The 27,858-nt window shown below is 39.0% G+C and overlaps 2 protein-coding genes and 1 non-coding gene across 3 annotated transcripts; 1 reads left to right on the forward strand and 2 right to left on the reverse strand.

The window, feature by feature from the left end:
• Positions 1-9,032: 9,032 nt before the first annotated feature.
• Positions 9,033-9,902, reverse strand: LOC114573620 (trace amine-associated receptor 1-like). Its single transcript, XM_028605899.1, has one exon. It carries the CDS (start codon positions 9,900-9,902, stop codon positions 9,033-9,035), a length of 870 nt encoding a protein of 289 aa, XP_028461700.1.
• A 7,531-nt stretch (positions 9,903-17,433) lies between these two features.
• On the reverse strand, positions 17,434-18,303 carry LOC114573621 (trace amine-associated receptor 1-like). Its single transcript, XM_028605900.1, has one exon. It carries the CDS (start codon positions 18,301-18,303, stop codon positions 17,434-17,436), a length of 870 nt encoding a protein of 289 aa, XP_028461701.1.
• Positions 18,304-23,963: 5,660 nt separating this feature from the next.
• trnaa-ugc (transfer RNA alanine (anticodon UGC)) lies at positions 23,964-24,035 on the forward strand. Its single transcript has one exon. It is a non-coding gene; the product is annotated as a tRNA-Ala (tRNA).
• The last annotated feature ends 3,823 nt before the right edge of the window (positions 24,036-27,858 follow it).

Consider the following 27,858-nt stretch of genomic DNA (forward strand, 5'->3'; position numbering starts at 1 on the left):
GTCACTATCAGACACACAGGTGCATAGTTAGTTATACCTAATGAGGGTCTGTCACCAGAATAGGGGCAGTGATTGACAATACCTTCAACATATGGGGCCCGGATCTCTGGGGCCACAGGGTTGGAGGAGCTCCCCCCCTTGATCCCAACTATCTTGGGCCCCTTATTTATCCCAAGGGCCAGGATCTCAGCTGGTGTGAGCTCCTCCGGCGGCGGTCCCCCACCACTACATAAGAACCTGATGGATGGGAATGATTGTTCCAGGTATTAATCAAACCATCAGGCGTAACCAGGGAAACAGAGTTATTGTTTGGATAAACTTTAGATTTCTATTGCAAAACAAATTAAAATATGAGCTAATGTTTTAAAAATATGTTTATTGGCAAGTTTGACACTATTGACCATACCATCCTGCTACAGAGACTGGAACACTTAGTTGGCATTAAAGGAATCGCAGTAAGCTGGTTTAAGTCCTATTTATCTGATTGATATCAATTTGTTCATGTTAACGATAAATCCTCCAGGTACGCTAAAGTTAGCCATGGCGTTCCACAAGGCTCAGTGCTTGGACCAATCCTATTCACCTTGTATATTCTTCCCCTAGGCAATATTATTAGGAGACATTCAATTAACTTTCATTGTAAAGCAGATAACACCCAATTATACTTATCAATTAAGCCAGAGGAAACCAGTCAGTTAACTAAACTCCAAGCATGCATCAAAGATATAAAAGCATGGATGACCTACAATTTCCTGATGTTAAACTCAGACAAAACTGAAGTGATTGTGCTGGGCTGTAGTGCTGGGCCTCCAGCTGGGCCTCCAGCACTACTGTCAGAAATCTATGAGTTATTTTTGATCAGGTTATATCCTTTAACGCCCACTTAAAACAAACTTCAAGAACAGCCTTTTTTCACCTTCGTAACATTGCATTGTATTAGCTTCTCTGCATTGGCTTCCTGTAAAATCCAGGATTGAATTTAAAATCCTTCTCCTGACCTACAAAGCTCTAAATGGTGAAGCACTATCATATCTAGAATAGCTCTTAGTACCTTATTGTCCCACTAAAGCACTGCACTCCCAGAATGCAGAGTTACTTGTGGTTCCTAGAGCATAAGCGGAGTTTGACATTCGAGCCAGGGGGGGCAAAAAAAAAAAAAAAAAAAAAAAAAAAAACTCATTGTAGCAACTGAGACCTGGGGAACACAGCACGATCACATATGGACAAAACAAACATGCTAAATAAACATAGGTTTATTTGAATTTACATTGTAACAATTTAAAACCTCGAGCTCAATTTAGTTAAAAAAAGAAGTCCATAAACCATATAATTCTTGAGCGACAGATGCAAAAAATCCACAACAATCTCTGTCCCCACAGGGCAGGCACACACAGCCGCTCTGCTGCTGCGCAGGCTGTACGCTTCTCTGTTCACAACGCTGCCTGTTCTGCTTAACGTGAAAAAGCTTAACGTGGTTTAATGTACCTCAACAACGATCACCAAATTTATCATGGCCATATCTTGAAAAGAACACTTATGCCTGTCAAAAGAACTTGACAGGCTGACAGTTTTTCGTGGTTATGAGGAGCAATATTAGAGAGAAATTTGGTAATCATTGGTCATTGTTTACGTACATTAAACCTGACCTGCGCGAAAGAGAAAAAAACGTATGCGTCATTGTACCCAGCACTTCTGGAAATGTACCTCCGAATGCGTCTCTGTCCCCAGCACATTTTCAAACCAAACCCGTGGGCACGGCTGTGTTGGAGCACAATAGACAGACGGTGGCAGAATGCCCCGACACTTAAATTCAACTAACATGTAGGTTATCAGTGAACAATCAGTGTTGGACCTCCAGTCTGTTGAGATGCCTCTCCAAACGCAGAAACCAAGCGCAATTGCACCATAAAACGTTAAGACACGTTAAGAAAAAAGATCAGTATTTTGCCGTAATCCAATGACATGAAAACAAGTCATCCACAGCGATCAGTAGATTCACAAACAGAGTCACGGTGTATCCAGCAAGGCCTATGGCGGCGTCACATTCACCAGTCAGCTCCAAACAGGTGAACGAGGTGAACTTCGCCGTTTAAACAAAGTGGAATAAAACGTATCAAAGTCCAAATCTACACAAAATGCGCATTCAATTAGTAAGCTGACGGCAAATGTATATACATGCCATTTAGGCAACCTTTATTGTAACGTTGGCACGGTAAGATGTCCCGACTAGTGCAACAAATTATTGTTTTTTGCGTCCTGCATATGCGTCGACAATGGTCTCAGGTGAGAGGCAGAGCTCTGAAAAAATATTATTTTTACTAAAGCAGTATATGAAATCAGATGTATTACCTATCCCCATTTAGTTGTTTTGTGTTTTTAAAGTATTTATAAAATATCTGGTTATGTCAGAAGTAATTATTCCATTGGGGGGCCAGTGCTCCCCCTGTTTTCTTTTCGCCCAGCATGTTTCCTTGGATTAGGGTGGCCCCTAAATCATGGTTGCAGCCTGTCACCGTGGTCCTGATGCGCGCCCTGCTATGCCCTGTTACAACTACTACACTCTGCAGTGCCCTGCTACGTTCTGCTGCGTCCTACTACGCCCTGCTATACCCTGCTACATCCTGTGACACCCTGCAGTGCCCTGCTATGCCGTGAACTACTACAACTACTATTTCTAGTCACTGATCTATTATCTTTATTGTGACTATTATTGCCACTGTTCATCACACCCCCAACCGGCACCAAGAGCAGGGGTCTGTCCGAGGTTTCTTCCTGAGAGGGAGTTTTTCCTCGCCACTGTTGCACTGAATGCTTGCTCTTGGGGGAATTACTGGAATTGTTGGGTCTTTGTAAATTATAGAGTGTGGTCTAGACCTACTCTATCTGTAAAGTGTCTTGAGATAACTCTTGTTATGAATTGATACTATACATAAATTTGAATTAAAAGACGGTACATGGAAACCCCCATATGTAAACTGCTATGCCCTACTACGCCCCGCAACGCCCTGCTATGCCCTAAACTGCTACGCCCTAAACTGCTACAACTATTATTTCTAGTCATAGTTCCATTATCTTTTTTGTTACTATAATTACCATTATTTTGAATCATAATTCTCTGTATCTGTATATCTGTATCCATCTGTATCTAACCAGCGACCACCAAGACCCTGGATCTGTCTGATGTTTCTGCCCAAAAGGAAGTTTTTCCTCGCCACTGTTGCACCAAATGCTTGCTCTTGGGAGAATTGTTGGGTCTTTGTAACTTAAAGAGTGTGGTCTAGACCTACTCTATCTGTAAAGTGTCTTGAGAAGAGTGAACTTTTGTTGTATATGTAAATATTTACATATCTAACCCTATAACATATACAACAGAATGGAAATAGCCAAAAACTGAAACATGTCATGTCATGACATGTTATGTTACTGTACTGCAATTTATATGTAAGGAGAATATAAACCAACCATATGGTCCAGGGGTAATTGTAGCCTCTCTCTGTCTCTGTCCCTCTCTCTGAACCTGCAGCCTCCTCTACATCCCTCACTGTCAATTCTTCTTTTCCCTCTTCTCTTTCACTCATTTCTGCATCTCCTTCTGTGGTCTTCTCCTGCTCTGACCTGCCTGGTCTCTCCAGTTTCCTGTCTTCTCCTTCATTTCCCTCCTTCTCTTCCTCCTGTGCACATCTCAGAATTTTCTTGGCTGGCAATATCCCCACTTTTAGGCTTCAGCTAATATCTCCAGCTACTCTGGCCTGCAAAAGTCAAGATGTGAAAAGCTCTGGTTATTCTTGTATTACATTACACTGTATGGCCCTGTAGCTAATAAGTAGCCTAAAAAAAAAGAGATTTATTCAACCCGGTCTCACGCCAGGTCGTTATATAGTCACGTTATTGTAATCTATTAAGTCGTGGACAGGTTACGTAAATGCCGTTTTTTTCGTGTATATGCAACGACTTTTGAACGTGTACAGGTCACGCTTTTCGAACCTGCTGCTCTGGGGGACGCAACAACAGGAAAATGAGGCGCCACACGCCGGCCAAAACAACGGGACGGGCCGCCACTCGCGATCGGGGAATTGAGGCGCCACACGCCGGCTAGAACAACGGGACGGGCCGCCACTCACGACCCGCGCAGGGGCACACAACAACGGGGAAATGAAACACCCCAACGGGGAAATGAAACGCCACAATAACAAGACGGTTGGGGTTAGGAAAAAAAAAGAACGGGGATGCCGACAAAGGAACTGCAACACGCGGGACAAAGGAACTGCCACACGCGGGGCGCGATCCCTGGTCTCCGGGGTGAAAGTCCTGTGTTTTCTGACTCATCCACCACCCCGACCAACCTCCCTACGCGGACTTTCGCCTTATCAACTACTCGCTACTCGCTTTCGTTCTGGGATCACGAAATATACTTCCCATTAAAATGCATTGCTTTCAATTTTGTAATGGCCACACAAAAAAAATTTACGTAATTTACGTAACCTGTCCACGACTTAATAGATTACAATAACGTGACTATATAACGACCTGGCATGAGACTCGGCTGGATTTATTACATGCACACATCAGTTATGTTCAGACTAGCCTTCTTAATCCCGTTGTATTTGTTGTTTTCCCAGTTTGACAGTAAAGGATGTTGTCTGGTTTAATTTGTGCAGCCGTATTGCCGTGATATGTGAGAGGAAGTGGATTTTATAGTACTCCTTAACTAATCATATACAAATGATTGGTCTCAGCAAGCACTGTGTAGTGTGTTGTAACGTAACGCCACCGAAACGGCGACCCTCTGTAAACGTTATGAATTCAAACATGCCAGTTTCTAATATTTTGTATTATGTTATTATCTTCTTGACTTTACTGAAATCAAACTAATCAAACAGCAGAATGCGCTTACAAATCACGAGGGAGCGATTTGACTTTTGGCTAACGTAATGGACGCGCTGTTGTTGATGCTGACTCGCATTTAGCAGACATTATAATTATTACAAATTTAACTTTACATGAAACGTGTGTTTTTACTTCACCTGGGGAAACTGACTTCACTTTCAGAGTGTCTGTTTGTGTGTGTGGGTGTGTGTGTTTCTGTGTGTGCGTGCATGCGTGTGCGAACATTGGTGGTTCACACGTACAAATGGCAAATTGCAGTTTTGGTGCAGTGTACCTTTGCACCTGTGAATGGGTACACAAGCACAGGAAAGCTGTAGGAGTGTGTGTATGGAGATGTCTTTTATCTCCTGGATGAAAATTATACTCTTTACCATTCATTTCCTATTTCGGTCATTTTTGACCTTAAACAAAAGAAGTGTGACTAAGTTGAATAAATCACTCAAAATTCAAAGATAGTAGTCACAATGAATGTTATGTGTTCACATGCCTTTTGTGTAGGATATCATAAGGTCTTGAGGCAATCGGATGAAAAATGCCATATTTATGGTACAGGGAATGTGTAAATCGGTCATTTTTGACCGGAACAGTGTCAGAAGGTTAACTTTAACCATAAATTGTGCAGTTTTAAAAGTAACAATTTCCATAAATTTCAGCAAATGTGAATTAAAAAACAGATGATTAATGTGCTCATAATACCCGGTGTGATTTATTATCCTAATTGCTCTTTTTTGCAATAGGAAATATTTTTTAAGTTGCTTTTGTAGGTATTTCCCCAAACTTCCACACAGTATAACATATATGGTCAAATAAGTGTGCAGTACAGAGTATGTAATGTATTTTGGTTCAGTATGTAGGTATCTAGTTGTGCTCAATATACCAATACTCCTGGCCATCTTCATGCACAGATATTTAATGTGGGGCTTCCAGCACAACACCCAGGAATTTACTTTCATAGACTCTTTCAATTGTCTTGTTTTCAATTACTATTTTAACATCTGTTTTTATAGTATGATTTCCAAATATCATGAATTTAATTTTGTTCAAGTTTAAAGATAATTTATTTGAATCAACCCAAAGTTTTAATTGATTCATTTCATTTGTGACCATTCCCAGCATCTGCTGCAAGTTTTCCCCGCAACAAAAGATATTTGTGTCATCTGCAAAAACAGTACATTTTAGTACATTTGATACTTTGAAAATGTCATTTAGGTAAAGAAAACTGACCCCTGTGGAACACCACAGGAAATACTATGGCTTACTGACCAGTGACTAACCATTTGAACAAACTGACTCCTGTTTTCAATATAGTTTTTTATCCAATTATAGGCCATACCTCTGATGCCATTTGTTCATCTTTCTACTAACTCAATTGGTGCCATAGACGTTGATCTACCAGATCTAAATCCATACTGATTGTCCATTGGTAAATTGTTTTTATCAATGAAATTATCTTGCCTTTTGACAAATAGTTTTTCAGGTATTTTTGAGAACTGAGAAAGCAAGGATATCGGTATACAATGGGATGACTTTAGCTACTTTCATCTTGTCAGGAAATACGTCTGTTTTAAATGATAGATTTAATATATATATATATATATATATATATATATATATTAGGGCTGTCAATCGATTAAAAAAAATTAACTAATTAATTGCACAATTTGCTGTAATTAATCGCGATTAATCGCTTTTTTCAATTAAGACTGAAGCTTGTAATAATGGATATTTAAATGCTAAATCACTGAACTTTGCAAATATGAAGAAAAAAACAAACAAGGAAAGGTTCTGCTAAGTTCAGAATGTTTAATATCTTTCAGAACAACAGCAGCAACAATTTGGCTTTGTCCTGCTGAAGGCTGCTGGAAACGGCTAGAAACTGTCTGACTTGAGAGCAGATTTTTGTCACCGTCCCCGGCTGCTGTTGCCTGCTCTCGTCTACTTTACAGGCGAGGCGCAGTTCATCTCCAACGAGCCTATGTTCAGTCAGCGGCAGGGCAGTCGGGAATCACCCGGAAATGGCGAGCGCAATGAGGTGACTAGTCTCTCAAAATCTGACGAAAATCTTTTAAACTGACCTTTGTTGAGCTGAAATGAAGACAGATTCAGCAACTGCACGGCTTATTTCTCGCTTAAAATGTTTTCAGAAACATGTTTCAGTGAACTATTTTAGCACAATATGAGATCGTATTCTGAACGGACAGTCTGGCTCTCAGCTCTCAACATCCGGAGAAAACAAACCCATGTGACGCGTTCGTCCAATCAGCTGCCGGTTTTCATTACTTGGGCAACAATACCAAGTAGCGCCGCCTGCTGGTATGGAGACGTATTACATTTCTCAGTCGCCACATGAGGTAAACAAACACAGCTGCGTTCATTTCGTTAATTTTTTTTAATGAGTTAAATATTAAAAAGTTAACGCAAAAATTAACGCAAAAATTAACGCAAAAATTAAAGCAAAAATTAACGTGTTAATTTTGACAGCCCTATATATATATATATATATATATATATATATATATATATATATATATATATGTGTATATATGTGTGTGTGTGTGTGTGTGTGTGTGTGTGTGTGTGTGTGTGTGTGTGCGTGTGTGTGTGTATGTTAGTGGGTCTGCAATCCCATCTATTACTCATCATTACATCACAACCTTTTGAAGTTTTATTCATACTTTTACTTACAATCGCTATAATTTCTTTGTTTTCTACAGTTCCCAAAACAAATGAGTATGGGTTTTTATCCACATGGTCCATCACAGAGTATTTCATCCCTGTGTACTTCATATCTTTGGACAATTTAGGGCCCACATTAACAAAGAAATTGTTGACTCTGTCAACCACCTTATTCCTATTTGTCAAAGTCATGTCATTGTCCTTGAAGTTTTCTGGATGATTCAATTTATTAGATTCTTTTGTAATAATAGTGTTTATTGTTTTCCATATTGCTTTCACATTATATTTGTTATTCTCTAGTAAGTTATTATAATAATCCTTCTTAAATACCCTCATTATGGTAGTTAATTTGTTTTTTATGTTTCTTATATTTTATCTCAGATTCTTTTGTTCTATATTTTATAATTCGGTGTTGTAAGTGGTTTGAATTACAGAGTCAGTTTGTTTTGGAGAGGAGGAGAACTCTGCAGATAATTCAGATCAACGTACAAACATCCTGAACATCTGGGTCATTAGTTATAGGAAAAAAATGGTGAGCAAACTTTATCAGCAGCCAAACCTATTCCCTTAGCGACATATTGTACATTTAACAGTGTCAGCAAATATTCACCGTTGAAAGGGCTACAAAAATCTACTAAACCATTAGTGTCACTGACAAGATTCAAGGATTGGTGAAGATATGTTTGTTTATGTTACCTCAATACCTCAACTTATTACAATTTAATTGATACCAGCATCATTAAAGTCATCATCATAGCAACAAAACGGAAAAATCACAACCCAACATGACCAAACAGGCACAGGTTACAAATAAACTTCCATCTTACTGAATTTCGATTCAATATTAAAGTAACTAAATTGTGTTTCTTTAATGTGGCTTTTCTTTTTTATAAAAGATTAATTTTGGGTGTTCAATGGATATATATGTAATTTTTTCTAAAATCTCTAGTCATACAGACATGTGCTTAGTGAGAATGCCATGCTGAAAGGAAAGATTATATGATCCCAAAAAGCAGGTCAGCCACAGCCAGAGAGAGAATAAGGTAGTTAGTAGGAGTGTGGAGCTGTTGGAAAGAAAAAAAAAAAAGATGGAGATTATAACAAAAAAAGATTCCACATATTGTGATAACAGACAACAACATTAGGACAAAATAAAATAATACACATACAATGGAAGGAGTTTTTGTCAGTATGACATTTAAGTTATCTATTTCATAGCAGGGCTGTATATGTAATTTTTGCTTAAATTTATCCACCTCATTTTGCCAAAGTAAACTGGTTTCTCATTATTTGTTGGAAGGTTTATTTGAAACACAATTATTGTCTAAGTATTTTCATCATGTTTGCATACATATGCAATTTTAAGTAGAATGTAGGCCTATAGATAAGTTATGTTATATGACAGTGTAAAGACAATTATCTTCAATGTGCTAACTATTATCATAGGCTAGTTCAGTCATTTATTCAAGTTAAGACAGTTTAGAAGTAGTATAATCACCAGTAAATATTTTCCCAGAAATGATCATTCTAAAAGCTGATCTGAACCAGCTGTAAAAGAAAGCATAAATAAAGGGATTGAGCATGGAGTTTGACAATGTAAGCCAGTTAAGTGTTTCAATTACAGGAACTGGCACTGAGTGATCACTGAAAGGCAAAACAGTGATACAAAGAAAGAAAGGAGTCCAACATAAAAGAAAGACTCCCATAACGATAGCCAGAGTTTTGGTAGCCTTTCTCTCATTCTTACTGACTGTTGCTCCAGACTTTTTGCTCTGACAGGTTGTGTTCTGGATGCTGTGTGCCTGTTTCTGTGCAGCAAGGAATATCTTTAGGTAGACACAGAGCATTATGATCACTGGGAGGTAAAATGAGAAAATAGGTCCAATAGTGTTTGCCATGACAACATCAATCAAACACCTTTCCTCACATTTATCATTGTTTAATTCAGCAATTGTGATGCTTATTGCAATTAGAGCAGAACTCCCCCAGCTAACCACAATCATGATCACAACAACACAATGATTGATTTTAGTTCTATAGGTCAGAGGCTGACACACTGCATAATATCTGTCAATAGAAATACAACACAGGTGCAGAATAGAAGTTGTGCTCAGTGTTATATCAAAACTGCCTCGTACTTTGCAAAATAAATCCTCATAATACAGACATGAGCTATATGAGAATGCCATGCTAAAAGGAAAGACTATGATCCCAACAAGCAGGTCAGCCACAGCCAGAGGTATAATAAGGTAGTTAGTAGGAGTGTGGAGCTGTTGGAAATAAAATACAGAGATTATAACAAGAAGGTTTCCACATGTTGTGATAACAGACAATAACATTAGGAAAAACTATAATAATACACATATAATGGAAGGGGTCTTTGTCAGTATGAAATTAAAGTTATCTATTTCATAGCAGGGATGTATGGCAGTCACAATGCTAGTCCTGTTGAAAGTGACTTCTGGATCCATGTTTTAGGGTTCCTACAATTCAATACAATCCATATTATTAGCAATATGCAAAAATTTGTATTAAAAAAACATACAAAAATATTTTCTTATATCATACCTAGTAAACCAGCAAGATCATGTCCATGCATCAGTCCTGATGGATGTTCTTGGTAACCTGTACAGCTGTGCAGAACCTTTTAACTTATCAACATCTATCTCATCACCATAAGTGTTGTCTAATCAGGAATGGGAAACTGTATCCTGTTTGCATGAGGTGTTGAAGATGAACATACAACAAAAGATCAACGTTGATCTATGATGCACTGTGTGTGTGTGTGTGTGTGTGTGTGTGTGTGTTTTTAGTTTTTTTGATATGCCTCAATGCGATTTAATATTGTTTTTTTTGTTTTTTTTTAGTTCAGTTTTATTTCATTTAGAATGTCAAATCACATCAAGTTATCTCAGGTAAACCTGCAACAATTAATAAATAATAATCTATCCTAATCTTTTTTTGGAGAAACCCAGGTTTTAATTTTATGAGTAAATAAGGTAGTCTCTCCAAACTTACCTCAATTATAATTTCTCTCTTGTAATTTGTACTTCAACACTTACTTTTAAAAAATAAGTTAAATTAATAACTATTTTTGTTGTATGTATACTTTTTTTGTGTGTTGTAATTTGTAGATGTCCCTAAGCAATCGTCTTACTGCCGGTAGCAGTAGCAGCAGAGAGCAAAAGCCAACAGCAAAGTGTTATTTAAATAAACTCCTGGTGTACTTACAAACTTTCCAATCCATCGTTTTATGAGTACACATTTGTACTACTTGTAGAAGTTTGGTAACATTTTGGGTGTTCTTCTTTTCCTAAACCCAACTGTCCCGTTCTTGTCCCGTGTCACGTAAACGTACCTTTTATAAGTCCATGACGATCTTTTCCTAAACCTAACTGCGTCAAAAGTGACGGCAATAGTCACAACCCAGCACATTTACATAACGCACGTTTATATATGACTCTAAAGGAGACTTTTAGCGTCAATAACAACGCCAATGGCACCTGACCAAGTCTCCGCATTTTACACGATTGGAGTTAGATTGTGTTGGCTAGTGATAGTAGCCTGACAAACCAGACCCAACTCACCATTGGGAACTCACCATTGGCAGGGCTCAATCCGAGGGGCGGGATAAACGGTTGTCTTTCAAATTCCCTCTGCACTCATAGCCAACCAGAGCAATGCTAGTTGATAGATTAAACGTTTGCCATATCTGGTCGGCAAAACTCCAAACACATCTTCCTTTTTTAAGAATGACTTCAGTGCTTAAGTCCAAGTCTTCCAGAGTCGCGGCTAAAGCCGATTCGAAAGACCGCTGTTCACCAGCAGCAGCAGCAGCCATCTTCTTTGTTTTCAAGTAGCAGGGAAGTAGCAGGGAATTCTAAGCCTGCCCACCGACTCTATACACGATGTGATTGGCCTTACCAGAATTTGTTTTTTCCAGCTCGCAAGCCAACGGAGAGTTGCTAGACTGACCCTGGCTGGAAATTACAATTGCTGCTGCTAGGGTGTGTCTAGATTTCTAGGCTATAGTGATAGCAGAATGCATTGAATACATTTTGGAGATTTTAAACAAAATATAAAAAGATACAGCAAAGTTCTCCTGAGTAAAGACAATAAAGATAGTAATAACCCTTTTTACTTCATTTTCAGTCATCAGGCAGCACGTTGGCTCAGTGGGTAGAATTGGCCTCACAACAAGAAGGTCCTGAGTTAGATCCCAGAGGCCTGTACTTTGAAGCAAGATTTGGTGTTAACAAGGTAACTTCAGGTTCAACGCAAGGTTTTGTGTATCACGACAGTGGATCACTTGTTACCAGGTTAAATTGCCTTAGTAACTTATGTTGAACACCTAACCTGCTCGGGAGCAGGTTAGGTGTGTAAAATATGCCGCTCTGGTAGATGTTTGCGATTGGTCATACTGTGCAAACACTGTCTCTTTTATGTAAATGCGTGTGTCGCTGGATTGGGAAATCCTGGGTTGATTGAACTAGTTGATAACCAGACACTTATAACCATATGAGTGGCAAAACTAGCACTTTTGGTGGACTTAAATTAAAGGTGCGCAAATTAAAAAAATTGGTATTCCCATTAGATATTTAGACACAAAACATTGGAAAATAATTCCAGGTTGAAAAATACCAAAGTTACCCTTTAAGTCTTGTTTTGTAATGAACTAACCAAAACAGTTTGAACCAACAAAAGTCTAAACTGAAGACACTCAGGATGTTGGATGAAGTGATGAAACAACCTTCAATTAGAGGTGTGAATGTATGATGTGGTTGCTGGTCCCTGGACCACACACACACACACACACACACACACACACACACACTCTCTCTCTCTCTTTCTCCCTCTCTCTTCCTGCCTGCATCATCTCACCTCTACAACCTGGGACCTTATTGTTTTTAAGCAACAACAAGACTAACAGAGCAAAACATATGTATGGCCACTTAATGATGTGATTAATTGACATAATACACCCATAGAGTCCAATCTAATGAGGAACAAGAAGCAAACAAGAACTCTGAGTTATCCCTTCTTAAAGTCCAGGGAATACATTCTGTTTATTCACTGAATATCAAGTCTGAAGTTTTTTTAGTGCAAAATCAATGATTCGTTTTTTTAGTGCAAAATCAATGATTCAGTCTATATGGCTTATAATGCTTCTATTTGCATATTATGCGACTGAGCACTTACCATGAAAAAAAAGTCAAATTAACAATTTAATTAACAGCCTTGAGGCACCATTATCCTTTACTGACCAGTTGACAGTGGGGGAGGGGGGTCATCTGGCAAAAAGGTTACTCCGCAACAGTGCCTATATAGCATCTTACTTATAAATAAAATATACAATATTACTTTATCACAGATAGGCAAAACAATAATTGTATTCATTATTTGAGTTTAAAGGGGTGATAGAATGCAAAACCGATTTTACCCTGTCATAGTTGAATAACGACAGTTCGGTGGGTAAATAGGACATACATAGAAGCTCAAAGTCCCGTTGACACCCCTTTACTATGAAAATCTCATATTTTGAAACTGCCGCTGAAAACGGGCGAATCCCAACAAAGCTGGAAGTTGACGTCAACCTCCCAAAAACCGGAACCTTTGTCAGCCCATGGGTGTATTAAGAGAATGGTCACGCCCCAACATTTATATAGGCTACAAAACTGACCTGAGATCAGGTAGTCTTCCGAATCTAGGTCGCGCAGATCTCTGCTATTCCATTACAAAATTCACTTCTGAAACTTTTTTATGCAAGAAATCAACTATGTAAAGCTCAAATATGGGCCGTTTTACGAAAATGGATGGCTAATTGCAAATTTTGTCCAACTGTGTGTCAGAATTCAGCTGCCGGTGCTGCCTGGGTTGCTGCCTCGCCGCCCGACCTGCCTTCCTTCACACACCCCGACCTGCTCTGAGATACTTGGAGCTCCGTCAAGACTGGCAGCCCACAGCACTTCATACCCGCGCAAAGTCAGTGGTTTTTGGATAATGGACTACTAAACGCCGGTGCTCTGACAGAGCTGCAGGGCCTGCAGCTCCCCTCTTCCTGCTAGCTAAATGCCCGGTGTGTGTGAGTGAGAGCACGGTCAGCAAGCTTGTTACGCCAGCAATCTGTTACCACAGGTTCCAGTTAATCTTTTAATGTGTGTAATTATAATGTGTTGAGTTATTTAAACAAACGATTGTCCCTGAGTCTCATTGATAGAGCCTGCGGCTGGATATAGCTCTATCAATGAGAGCTAGCTCCTCTTAGAATTCCTCTGAAATTCACAAATATTCATTAACTTGAAATCGGACACCGTTGTTAGCTTTATAAGACCTTTAGGGAGATGTATAAGTGGCGTGACGAAATTCAAACTGTAAATATACACAAATTTTACGGAAAATGAAGCTAACTATCCGTGATTTGTAGCTAGCTACACATAGCTAGGATTGAAGGGACAGTCATAGCTAACGAAACCCCCACCTTTCACAAAAATTCATTAACTTGAAATCGGACACCGTTGTTAGCTTTATAAGACATTTTGGGAGATGTTGTATAAGTGGCGTGACGAAATTCAAACTATAAATATAAACAAATTATGCTGAAAATGAAGCTAACTATCTGTGATTTGTAGCTAGCTACACATAGCTAGGATTGAAGGGACAGTCATAGCTAACGAAACCCCCACTGTTCACAAAAATTCATTAACTGGAAATCGGACACCGTTAGGGAGATGTTGTATAAGTGGCGTGACGAAATTCAAACTGTAAATATAAACAAATTACGCTGAAAATGAAGCTAACTATCCGTGATTTGTAGCTAGCTACACATAGCTACATAAGGGACAGTCATAGCTAACGAAACCCCCACTGTTCACAAAAAGTCATTAACTTGAAATCGGACACCGTTGTTAGCTTTATAAGACATTTAGGGAGATGTTGTATATGCTGGTGTAACAAGCTCGCTGATCGCGCTGTCACTCTCACACACGGGCCATTTAGCTAGCAGGAAGAGGGGAGCTGCAGGCCGGGGTCTGTGGAGGAAGGCAGGCCGGGCAATGAGGCAGCAACACAGGCAGCACCGGCAGCTGAACTCCGACACACAGTCTTACCAAATTTGCAATAAGCCATCAATTTTTTGAGCAAAAATTTGAGCTTTATATAGTTGATTTCTCGCTTAAAAAAGTCTCAGAAGTGAATTTAATAACGTAATAGACCGACAAACAATGTATAACTTTGCAGTGAGACCTGCTGTCGAGTCTCCCATGTGTTTCTATGTAGTTTGCTCAAACCAATCAGCGCGTAGCTCATTCTGAATATTCATGAGCATACCATATTTGGAAGAAAAGCTCTTGTTCCAAATAGAGCCATATTCACATGGTAGTTAAGGGCCTAATGAAATAGCATTCCGGCAATTTTCAGCCCAACCAATGTTACATACCCCATTAGGAGACCTTAAGGAACAGTGTAAAATACCCTATATAATCATTCTATCACCCCTTTAAATTGTACATTGTGTATAGCCAATACTGTAAAATATACTATATTTTAATGTGGCAGGATGATAGGCCTTGACCCCAGGGCAGGAATTGCTGGCCGTGATGCCCCGGAAATAATTGTACACCCTACGGCCACCATGGCCTTTGTCACCCTGCTGCTGTGAAAATCTCGAAGTCAGCATTCGGTGTGTGTTGATTCAGAACGCCGCTGTTGGAGTTTTAACCAGGACTAGAAGATTTGATCACATGTTCCAGTGAACAAGAGAATTGAGTTTAAGAATCTGCTGCTCGTTTATCAAGCACTCAATAGGCTACGACCAATATACATCACACATCTCCTTCAAAGACATAAACCTACCAGACCTTTTAGGTCTTCATGTGGGCTGCTTGCAGTTCCCTTTTAAAAGAACAAAACATGGAGAAGCAGCTTTTTGTTTTCATGCTCCTCATTCCTGGAAAAAGAACTCTCAGAATACCTGAGATTGGCCAGCACCTTACAGTCGGAGAATTCAAACACCACTACAAAATGGCAAACAAACTATATAGTGCACTATTTCCGTAATAGGGAACGGTTTTGAACACAGCTACAGTGTTTCAGGTGAAGGCGCTGTAGCAATGGGCAGTATGAGGAATATATGGTTTTGAACATCATAGCATGTAAACTTATTCTAGTAGACCCCAAGAGTACAAATATGACGCTCAGAAGGAGTATAATAGGGGCTCTTTAAAACATTCCTGTTCTCTGGGGATTTTAAAACCTGTACAACTGTATTCATTTTTTTGTCTTTTATTATCTCCCATATGCGATCTTCTAGTTTCACTCTTGTCCCTGTATATTTTATTGTTGCTAAAGTATATTCTTATCTGTCTATGGTTAAAACGAGACGGATAAGAAGAGGCATTGCAACAATGTTTACAAATATACATTGTAACGCTGGCTGCACAGATTATGCAGAAACCGACCGCTACGATTGACTGACACACACACACACACATAAACACACACACACGCACACACATTGTTAAAATCATATGCTGGATGCTTTATTAATCTTTCTATATGGGTTTAGTTAATGATCGGGCTATAATAAGACCACGTCGGCTATGTAATCACTGACAACTGGGACAATTTCATAGTGGTTGGTGTAAACTGGGACATTTTAGCATCCCGACAGGCTTTTGTCAGGACTCGGGACACACAACTCAAAATCGGGAATGTCCCGGTCAAATCGGGACTGTCTGGGACGTCTGGTCACCCTAATGAAGGGGAATGCATGAAACAGTTACAGAATTTAAAGTAGTTTTATTGTGCAAAGTGCATAGTAGTAAAATAAAGATATATCAAATAAATACACATGCCAACAACTTTAACATTGCTTCCTTTCCAACACAAAATAGTTGTAAGATAGTTGTATAAACACTACTTTGGCCACATCTTCGATGTTGTTTGAATAACGTTGGCTAGTTTCTGCGAGGCAAGACATCTTAATTAAAACACTTACCTCTAGTGTTTTAATCATTGCTCTGAACCCATCTTTCTCAACGATCAGCGATTAGCGCGCCTGGCCCGCATACCATTAGCATAACCGGCAACAAGAGTGGTTAAATGGATTATTTAATACAAAAAACTTCGGAACGGCAGATTGTAGTCCCTTGGGCACACGTTCTGCTGTATTTTCGGTCTTTATCCTCTACCTTTCGACTCTGTTCTTGTATGTGCAGTAGCTACCGAAAATTCTCCCAGTTTAACTGACTGTTATTCTACCTGGCTAGCTAGTAGCTATAATGTTGCCCCGTGTGCCGTTCAGCGGTGTTAATGAAAACACCTGTTCTAGATGTAGAGGCAGATCCAAAAACATGGCAGGATTTTTACTTTCTGGCACCTGGACTATACACCTCTGATCTGGATATTAAGTTATCAGAGATACAAGAGTGAGCTAACTTTAGTGAGCGACATTTTGTACATTACACAACCATTAGTGCCACTGACAAGATTCAAGGATTGGTGTTGAAGATATGTTTGTTTATGTTACCTCAATACCTCAACTTACTACAATTGAGTTGATACCAGCATCTATAAAGTCAACATCATGGAAACACAATGGAAAAATCACAACCCAACATGAACAAACAGGCACAGGTTAAAAATTAAATTAATCAATCTTATTTTCCCGAAGTAAACTGGTTTCTCATTATTTGTTGGAAGATTTATTTGAAACACAATGATTGTGTAAGTATACATGTTTGCATACATATGCATTTTTAAGTAGAATGTAGGCCTATAGATTAGTGATGTTATATGACAGAGTGTAAAGACAATTATCTTCATTGTGCTACCTCATTTATTATCATAGGCTAGTTCAGTCATTTATTCAAGTCAAGACAGTTTTGAATTAGTATAATCACCATTCAATATTTTCCCAGAAATGATCATTCTAAAAGCTGATCTGAACCAGCTATAAAAGAAAGCATAAATAAAGGGATTGAGCATGGAGTTTGACAGTGCAAGCCAGTTAAGTGTTTCAATCACAGGAACTGGCACTGAGTCATTACTGAAAGGCAAAACAGTGATACAAAGAAATAAAGGAGTCCAACATAAAAGAAAGACTCCTAAAACGATAGCTAGAGTTTTGGTAGCCTTTCTCTCATTCTTCCTGACTGTTGCTCCAGACTTTTTGCTCTGACAGGTTGTGTTCGGGATGCTGCGTGCCTGTTTCTGTGCAGCAAGGAAAATCTTTAGGTAGATACAGAGCAATATGATCACTGGGAGATAATATGAGAAAAAATATCCAATATTGTTTGCTATGAGAACATCAATCAAACACCTTTCCCCACATTTATCATTGTTTAATCCAGCAATTGTGATGCTTATTGCAATTAGAGCAGAACTCCCCCAGCTAACCACAATCATGTTCACAACAACACAATGGTTTATTTTAGTTCTATAGGTCAGAGGCTGACACACTGCATAATATCTGTCAATAGCAATACAACTTAGGTGCAGAATAGAAGTTGTGCTCAGTGTTATATCAAAACTGCCTCGTACTTTGCAAAATAAACCCTCATGATACAAACATGAGCTGAGTGAGAATGCCATGCTGAAAGGAAAGACTATGATCCCAACAAGCAAGTCAGCCACAGCCAGAGAGAGAATAAGGTAGTTAGTAGGAGTGTGGAGCTGTTGGAAATAAAATACAGAGATTATAACAAGAAGATTTCCAAATATTGTGATAACAGACAATAACATTAGGAAAAAATATAATAATACACATACAATGGAAGGGGTCTTTGTTAGTATGAAATTAAAGTTATCTATTTCATAGCAGGGATGTATGGCAGTCACAATGCTAGTCCTGTTGAAAGTGACTTCTGGATCCATGTTTTAGGGTTCCTACAATTGAATACAATTCATATTATTAGCAATATGCAAAACATTGCATTAAAAAAAACATAAAATATGTTTTTATATCATACGTGTTAAACCAGCAAGACCATGTCCGTGCGTCAGTCCTGATGGGTGTTCTTGGTTACCTGTACAACTGTGCAGAACCTTTAAACTCAACATCTATTTCATCACCATAAGTGTTGTCCAATCAGGAATGGGAAACTGTATCCTGTTTGCATGAGGTGTTGAAGATGAACATACAACAAAAGATCATAGTTGACTTATGATGCAGTGTGTGTGTGTGTGTGTGTGTGTGTGTGTGTGTGTGTGTGTGTGTGTGTGTGTGTGTGGACTTTTTAGTTTTTTTGGTTTGCCTCCAAACAATTTAATATGTTTGTTTTTTAGTTCAATTTCATTTTATGTAGAAAGTCAAATCACAACAGAAGTTATATCAGGCAGCCCTGCAACAATTATTAAATAATAATCTAGCTATGTTTTTTTTTACATATTCACGTTTTTTTGTTTAACCCAATTAAAGCATTAGAGTAATTTTTTAATGAGATGGGTCACAATTTTGTTTTGATCCATCAAACGTGTTTAATACCCGCATGCACGCTATAGCGTCACAGAACGGAGGACGTCCCGCCCGCAGTTGCAAGTCATGTCAACTTTCGAATGTGTACAATCCACTGAAGCACCTTTACACATGTTTTAGTAATGTAGTTAGTCAGTCTATTGTGTTTAATCTACAATTGTGCATTATTAAAAGTAGTTACATTAATGTAAATGACAACGCTGTAGCGGAAATGGCCGTTAATCTTAAAGTTATGCTACCTTAGTATCCTTGGGATTTGCTCTTATTTTGCTAATCTGTAAACCTCAACTTGTTTTCTAACATTTGCTAATTTCCTAAGGGTTACAAGAATTGATGGTAATTGTTGATTTTGTTTAGATGTGTCAAATTCTAATTACGTAAGTGATTATTGTTAAGACCGTTAAGCTAAAGCTATGCTAGTGGCAGCTGTCACTTGTTGCCATAGCAACTCTAAACATCCTAGGCTGTAGCTGACCCAAGCCAGAGAAATTAGACACTCTGAGTTTCTGTAAATGGTTAATGCTTTTTTAAATTTTAAAAAGTTTTTATTGATGTAGATAAATGTTCTATGACAGTAATGTTCTATGCAGTGGCAGCTTGTCAATATAGGGCGCCGCCACCATAAAAATTCCAGAAATAAAAATGATATAAAAATGAAATAAAAAATTAAAATAGTTTAATCACACGATAAACTGGCTGGTAGTAAGAGCCTCAGCATTTAATAAAAACTTATTTTAATCGGTTAACTATGTTCTATGTTTCAATATTTGCGGTTTCATGGGCAGGGACGCCGGACAAATGGGTGTCTATGTAAGTACTTCAACTTTCAGCCAGCATGTGACCTGAAGCTGGTCTCTAATTGGTTTCTCAAAGATTCTCCTCCAAATCAGAATTGGATACATGTTAGTTTATCCAATCTGATTGGTTCTTGACAGCTGTCATTCAACTTTACGCTACTCGCACAGGTGATACCGTCACTCTGCCAAAACCTTGCAGGCTGAGAAATCACACAGTGACCCAGATCACATTTGTAGAGAAAATGGCAGCAGTTAAACCAAATTATATCATTGATTTACAAAAAAACTAGGGATGTCAAACGATTAATTTTTTCTTAATCGCAATTTATCGCTGAATTTCTATGGTTAATCGCGATTAATTGCATGTTTTATCACATGATTGAAATTCTATTATTTTGCTTTTTAGAACAGTTTTTAAGTACATATTAAAGGTCCCATGACATGGTATTCTTTGGATGCTTTTATATAGGCCTCAGTGGTCCTAATACTGTATCTGAAGTCTCTTTCCCGAAATTCAGCCTGGGTGCAGAATTACAGCCACTAGAGCCAGTCCCACAATGAGCTTTCATAATTCATTCTAATTCAGTAGACAATGTGCATATGGCTTTCGACTTGTCTACTGAGCCGTCCGGGAGTTTTGGAAAATAAAAATCGCCATTCAGAATTGTGTTGCTGCTGTCTTTCTCCATCATGCCTGCAGCAGTAATGTGTTACGATTTGATGGGTCAAAATAGTAGCCTGTTAGGAACGACTCGAAGCCAAGTGAAGTGTAAAATAAATTAATAAGTAAATGCCGGCATGCGATTAAAAAAAATGTACACGTTATGCTTGGCCCTTAATCGCATCGCGATTAACGCGTTAATGCTGACAGCCCTAAAAAAAAAAAAACTTTAACCAGATGTTCGCTGGAAGACAAAAAAAGGATAAAAGATTTTGGAGCGGACCAACCCCATTTACAAATCCAGCAGCAGGCTTAGGCCAGTGACCAAGGCTACAAACGGAGTTGGCTGGCTGGATGTGATGTTAGCAATGCCTTTTTTTGCTTTCCCTGTCTTTTATATCAAAGTGTCAGCACTGAGGTTTTGTGAACAACAACGGGGGTAAGAGTCAGAAGAAACATCTCTCTGAAAAATGCAAATGTCATGAAAGTAGTCACAGACATCTTGATAATAGCATGAGTTTGGCAGAGTTAGCATTGCTGAACAACTAGATGAAGGATACAGGATTGGCAATAGAAGGCACAACGAAGAGGTAACAAAAAATCAACACGTACTGTCCAGGATAATAGACTGTGTGACAAATTTTTGGAGACGACAAAAACAATGTGCATGAAAGATTTTTTGAGTTCATCCCTCTGCAGTCAGCTACAGCTGAGTCCATTACTACTGCTCTAAAAGAGCGTCTTGCTACTATTCTTCCTGAGGACCAGAAAAGTAAGCTCATCTGCCAGGCATATGATGGGGCCAGCATGATGAGGGGTGCCACTTCAGGTGTTCAGAGGAAAATACAAGCTGTGTACCCAAATGCCCACTACATCCACTCCTACGCACATCAGCTCAACCTGATAATGCAACAGGCCACCTCTCACACATCCAAGGTGAGAATTCTTTTTTCTAACATTGGTGGATTTGCCAGCTTTTTTTTTTTTTCACCCAAGCGGACATGTTTTCTGGATAAAGTGGTTGCCCATAGACTGCCAAGATCCAGCAACGTCACATGGAACTTTCATAGCCGTGCCATCAATACTGTTTTTGAGGACAGAGAGGATCTCGTTTGCTGTTTTGAGAGCATACAAGACTCAGGTGACTTTGAACCCAATACTGTCAGGTATCATGTCTGAAGGAAAGGAGAGTTAGTAGTTCAAATAGTTAACATGCTTTTTGGTGGTGGGTGGGAGGATATAGTTAAAAAAAAAACTCAGTCAGAGTCACTATCTTCTTATGTTTGTAACTTGAATCTTGTATCATATTGTCTTGCAGCTACGATTCATTCAAAACTTTAATTTGTTTGAAAAAGTAATACAAAAATGAATATTCTTTAAATTTGAAAGAGACAATTATATTGTATATGGAAATTATTTTAAGGACAATTAAATGTACAGCAACATTTTGAATTTTTACAGCTCTAATCCCAGGACAACTGATTAAACTAGATAGAGTAGCCTAGGTCTAAACCACAATATCATTACATCATTTTTTTTAGCAAACAGCAAACCTCAGGGAGAACCTGGCTCTAGGTGTATGGCCATCTGCCTACAGGGCCAGAACGACTCCCGAATACCATCCCACTCCAGTTTCCTTCCCTATGTTGTCTAAAGTTATCAGACTCTGTTGCGGACTCTGTCGCGGACAGGTGCTTCACACCAGGAGCAGGCTCACGAGCTACCTGGTGGAAAAGAGAGAAAGAAAAAGACGTCGTCCGTCACTGTCTGGAGGACAGTGACCGCAGCCCAGCTGGTGCGAGCATACGTGACGTTATGAAATCGCCGTAACAACTCGCAACACTAGTTGCAGTCTTCCCCTGAACAGCGGTGGCGCTAATGAGCAAAGGCTACCGTCATTGCTCTTTATACGGACTAGAAGAAAAAAGTAAACTACGGCAGAACTGACAGCAGCATTGCCGTCAATGCTTTGATTTGAATGCGGGCATGACGGCAGGATATTATGTCATTTTGAATTCACGATGGCGCGCCCCACATTGGATGCGGCTAGTATACCATACGTTTAACTAGCCAGTTGATCGCGGTCAAATCACTGAGGTTGCCTCAAAATTTAGGCTACAATATACATGCATTACCTACAGGACAAGGGCAACAATAATGCAAAATATTTGCTACTTTTCCACTATGGTTGATGACATACCAGTGCAAGCATTTTGCCCAAGTTTGATTTCCAACCAGTGCATTTGCATTTACAGGTAATAGCTGCCTTCCAAGCAGTTGACATGGGTTTGATTCCCAGCCATCACAGTCAATTAATGGGCATTAATGCAAAAATCACAGTCAACTTTCCCACAACACCCAAACTCCTTATTTTTAAATTGTAGGTTATAGCTGCCTTCCAAGCAGGTGACATGCGTTCGATTGCCAGCCATCGCAGTCAATTTCTTGCTGTTGTGTGCTTCATTTGTCAAGAAGCAAGCAGTGCAAGCATTTTGCCCAGGTTTGATTTCCAACCAGTACAGCATTTACAGGTAATAGCTGCCTTCCAAGCAGTATTTGTTTTACATCTTGCGATGGTGGTATAGTGGTGAGCATAGCTGCCTTCCAAGTAGTTGACCTGGATTTGATTCCCAACCATCACAGTCGATTTCTTGCTGTTGTGTGCTTTATTTGTCAAGAAGTAAGCAGAAAGGCAAAAAATTTGCTACTTTTCCACTATGATTGATAACATAGCAGTGCAAGCATTTTGCCCTGGTTTGCTTTCCAACCAGTGCAGTTGCATTTACAGGTTTTAAGGCCATATACAACATTGACAAGACATGTTTTACCCAGGTTTCTTCTTTTGACTACTGCAACTCTGTTTTTACTTGTCTGAATAAGTCTACCCTGAACAAACTGCAAATTGTTCAAAATTCTGCTGCTAGGCTTTTAACAGGTGCTCCTCGAAGGTCTCATATCACTCCAGTCTTGTCGGCTCTCCATTGGCTCCCTGTAAAATTCAGGATTGATTTTAAGATTTTAGTGCTGACTTTCAGAGCCTTAAACGGTCAGGCCCCACAGTACATCCTGGACCTTTTGAAGCAGTATTCCTCTGGCCGGACTCTTCGGTCCGCTGGCCAGAACCTGCTTGTAGTCCCTAAGACTCGTTATAAGACCCGAGGAGTTTGTTGCTCCCAGACTATGGAACGCCCTGCCCCTGTCCATGCGTCTGGCAGACTCTGTTGTCTCTTTTAAAAAGGATCTGAAAACATGTTTATTTAGGAAAGCTTTTGGTTGATGGGTTTTCACTAGTGTCACTTTAATTTCACATATGTATACACATTCTACATTGTTTGTTTTACCTCTTCTATTGTACAGCACTTTGTGATTTTATCTGTGAAAAGCGCTTTATAAATAAATTTTACTTACTTACTTACTTACTTTTATTCAGGGATCTCAGAAAAAAGTCAAAATAATCTGAAAACCTTCAGGGGATGTAGCTCAGTGGTAGAGCGCGTGCTTTGCATGTATGAGGCCCCGGGTTCAATCCCCGGCATCTCCAGGAGGTGTTATGGTATAGTCTGTAAAAGAGCTGTAAAAGATACACTGACAGAAGAAATGCAAGGCAAGGAAGTAACAAGTATGTGTGCTGTACCAATGTCCTGCTTTATTCAGCAATTGAGAAGGATCTGAACATTTGAGCAAATTTGTATAGCACAGTGGGTTGTCCAAACCTTCTTGCATTAATGGGGATTAATGCAAAAATCACAGTCAACACGCAAACTCCTTATATTTAAATTGTAATCATGTGTTCCTGGAAAATTCCTTAAATAACTTTTATTATTAAGTTACTTGCCCAACCTGGTTTGATAAAACATTAGATCTCTGTTACGGTACAAATAAGGGAGCATATCAACCAATCAAGCGGCCTCTACTAGGGTCTGCAGACACAGCCAGTGCACTGCAGTTTTTAAACTAATTTAGAAGGTTATAGCTGCCTTCCAAGCAGTTGACATGAGTTCGATTCCCAGCCATCGCAGTAAATTTCTTGCTCTTGTGTGCTTTATTTGTCAAGAAGTAAGCAGAAAGGCAAAATATTTGCTACTTTTCCACTATGATTGATGAAATACCAGTGCAAGCATTTTGCCCAAGTTTGATTTCCAACCAGTGCATTTGCATTTACAGGTAATAGTTGCCTTCCAAGCAGTTGACATGGATTCAATTCCCAGCCATCACAGTCAATTAATGGGCATTAATGCAAAAATCACAGTCAACTTTCCCACAACACCCAAACTCCTTATTTTTAAATTGTAAGGCAAGGCAAGGCAAGGCAAGGCAGCTTTATTTATATAGCACATTTCAGCAACAGGGCAATTCAAAGTGCTTTACATAAAACATTAAAGAGCAGTTAGAAAACAATTAAAAAACAATAATAAACAACTTAAAAACATTAAAAGACAAGAATAAAATTGATAGTGCAGTATAATAATAAAAGTTACAGTGCAGTATAAGAAATTAAAGTTAATAAAATAGATTATTTAAAGAAAAGCAACATCAAAAAGATAGGTCTTTAGCTTAGATTTAAAAGAACTGAGAGTTGCAGCGGACCTACAGGTTTCTGGGAGTTTGTTCCAGATATGTGGAGCATAAAAACTGAACGCTGCTTCCCCCTGTTTAGTTCTGACTCTGGGGACAACAAGTAGACCTGTCCCAGACGACCTGAGAGGTCTGGGTGGGTCATAATGTAGTAACAGATCAGAAATGTATTTTGGCCCTAAACCGTTTAGTGATTTATAAACCAGTAAAAGTATTTTGAAATCAATTCTTTGAGGCACTGGAAGCCAGTGTAGAGACTTCAGTACTGGAGTGATGTGATCCACTTTCTTGGTTTTAGTGAGGACTCGAGCAGCAGCGTTTTGAATCAACTGCAGCTGTCTGATTGATTTTTTAGGGAGACCTGTAAAGAAACCGTTACAGTAGTCAAGTCTACTGAAGATAAAAGCATGGACAAGTTTTTCCAGATCCTGCTGAGACATAAGCCCTTTAACCCTTGATATATTTTTAAGGTGATAATAGGCTGATTTTTTAATTATGTTAATGAGGCTTTTAAAATTTAGGTCTGAGTCCATGACTACACCAAGATTTCTTGCTTTGTCTGTTGTTTTTAACATTGTCGTTTGAAGCTGAGCGCTGACTTTCAATCGTTCCTCTTTTGCTCCAAAAACAACCACCTCTGTTTTTTCTTCATTTAATTTAAGAAAGTTCTGGCACATCCAATCATTAATCTGTTCAATGCACATATTTAATTGTTGTATTGGGCTATAGTTCCCTGGCGATAAAGTTATGTAAATTTTTGTGTCATCCGCATAACTATGGTAACTTATTTTGTTGTTTTCCATAATCTGAGAGAGTGGAAGCATGTAGATGTTGAACAGAAGAGGCCCCAGAACTGAGCCTTGGGGAACTCCGCACGTCATATTTGTATGCTCAGATGTATAATTACCTATAGACACAAAGTAGTCCCTATTCTTTAAATAGGATTCAAACCACTTTAGTACTGAGCCAGAAAGACCAACCCAGTTTTCCAATCGGTTAAGCAATATGTCATGGTTTACCGTATCAAATGCAGCACTGAAATTTTGCCACTATCTGTGTTTAAGTGGATGTCATTAAAGACTTTAACAAGAGCTGTCTCAGTGCTGTGGTGTGGTCGAAAACCTGACTGGAAGGCATCAAAACTGTTGTTTAGTGATAAGAAAAGGTTGAGTTGTTGAAAAACCACTTTTTCTATGATTTTACTTAAAAATGGAAGGTTTGATATTGGCCTATAGTTGCTCATTAGTGTCATGTCTAGATTGTTCTTTTTTAGGAGTGGCTTGATGACTGCCGTTTTCAGGGCCTGTGGGAAGATACCTGAGAGCAGAGATGTGTTTACAATCTGTAGAAGATCAGAAGCCAAACAATTCGAAACATTTTTGAAAACACCCGTTGGTAGAATATCAAGGCAACAGGAGGAGGTTTTCAGATGTTGTATTATGTCCTCCAGGTTTTTAAGGTTGATTGTATGAAATTGTGTCATGTTGGAATTTGTTTTGCGTGCCCACTGTGACAACACATATCCTGTACTTGATATGGAAGCACTGACTGTTTGTCTAATTTTCTGAATTTTGTCTGTGAAGAAGGAGGCAAAGTCATTGCAAGCCTTGGTAGACAACAGTTCAGATGCTATTGGCACTGGAGGGTTTGTTAATCTATCAACAGTAGCAAACAAAGCACGTGAATTATTTATTGTTTCTGGCAATAATGTCAGAGAAAAAGGACCGCCTTGCATTCCTTAGTTCCATATTATAAATGCGAAGTCTCTCTTTATAAGTGTTATAATGGACCTGGAGATTAGATTTTCGCCAACTGCGTTCAGCTTTTTGACACTCTCTTTTTTCTGTTCTCACAACTATAAAATTTCTCCATGGAGATCTTTCCTTACCAGAGACAGTTTTGACCTTAGTGGGAGCAATAGCATCAATAACATTCGTAATTTTAACGTTGAAATTATCTACAAGCTCGTTGACTGAGGCCCCAGTGAGAGTGGGTGTAGACAAGAAAAGCTGAACGAATGATTCAATGGTGTTTTCAGTGATATACCGTTTTCTGATTAATTTTGTTTGAGCACTTTTGGACACAGAGATAGTGCCGTTAAAGAAAACACAGGAATGATCAGAGAGAGCAACATCAGTCACCACAACCTTGGAAATGTTCAGACCCTTGGAGATAATCAAGTCAAGAGTGTGCCCCTTATTGTGCGTGGGCTGTGTCACATGCTGAGTCAGTCCATAGCTCTCAAAAACACAACACAGTTCTTTGGTCCCTCGGTCCTGGGGGTTGTCAACATGAATGTTGAAATCACCAGCAATAATTACACGGTCAAAGTTAATACAGATTATAGACAACAGTTCAGTAAAGTCGTCAAAGAAGGTTGCACAGTATTTCGGTGGCCTGTAGATATTTAGAAGTAGAGCTTGAGGGGAGGATCTTAGCTGAAGAGCCACATATTCAAAAGAAGCAAAATTTCCCTAAGATATTTGCGTACATTGGAATGAGACAGTAAACAAAATGGCGACTCCACCTCCTTTCTTATTCACTCTATTCTCACTCATAAAACTGAAGTTAGGGGGGGCTGACTCAATGAGAACAGCAGCACTGTTATTATGGTCCAACCAGGTTTCAGTTAAAAACATAAAATCAAGATTGTGGTTGATAATAAAATCATTGATTAAAAATGATTTTCCCCGCCAAAGACCTAACGTTTAGTAGTGCTAGTGTTAGTGCGTTTTCATTTTTTGGGACAGACTGTGGCTGACGAGGAATGGATGCTAAATTTGCAAAGT

This window comes from Perca flavescens, chromosome 18 (assembly GCF_004354835.1).
Source record: "Perca flavescens isolate YP-PL-M2 chromosome 18, PFLA_1.0, whole genome shotgun sequence".
Taxonomy (NCBI): domain Eukaryota; kingdom Metazoa; phylum Chordata; class Actinopteri; order Perciformes; family Percidae; genus Perca; species Perca flavescens.

Bases quoted from the DNA above. Each gene is read 5' to 3' on its own strand.
- LOC114573620 (XM_028605899.1), bottom strand. From the start codon at position 9,902: ATGTTATTGTCTGTTATCACAACATGTGGAAACCTTCTTGTTATAATC.
- LOC114573621 (XM_028605900.1), bottom strand. From the start codon at position 18,303: ATGTTATTGTCTGTTATCACAATATTTGGAAATCTTCTTGTTATAATC.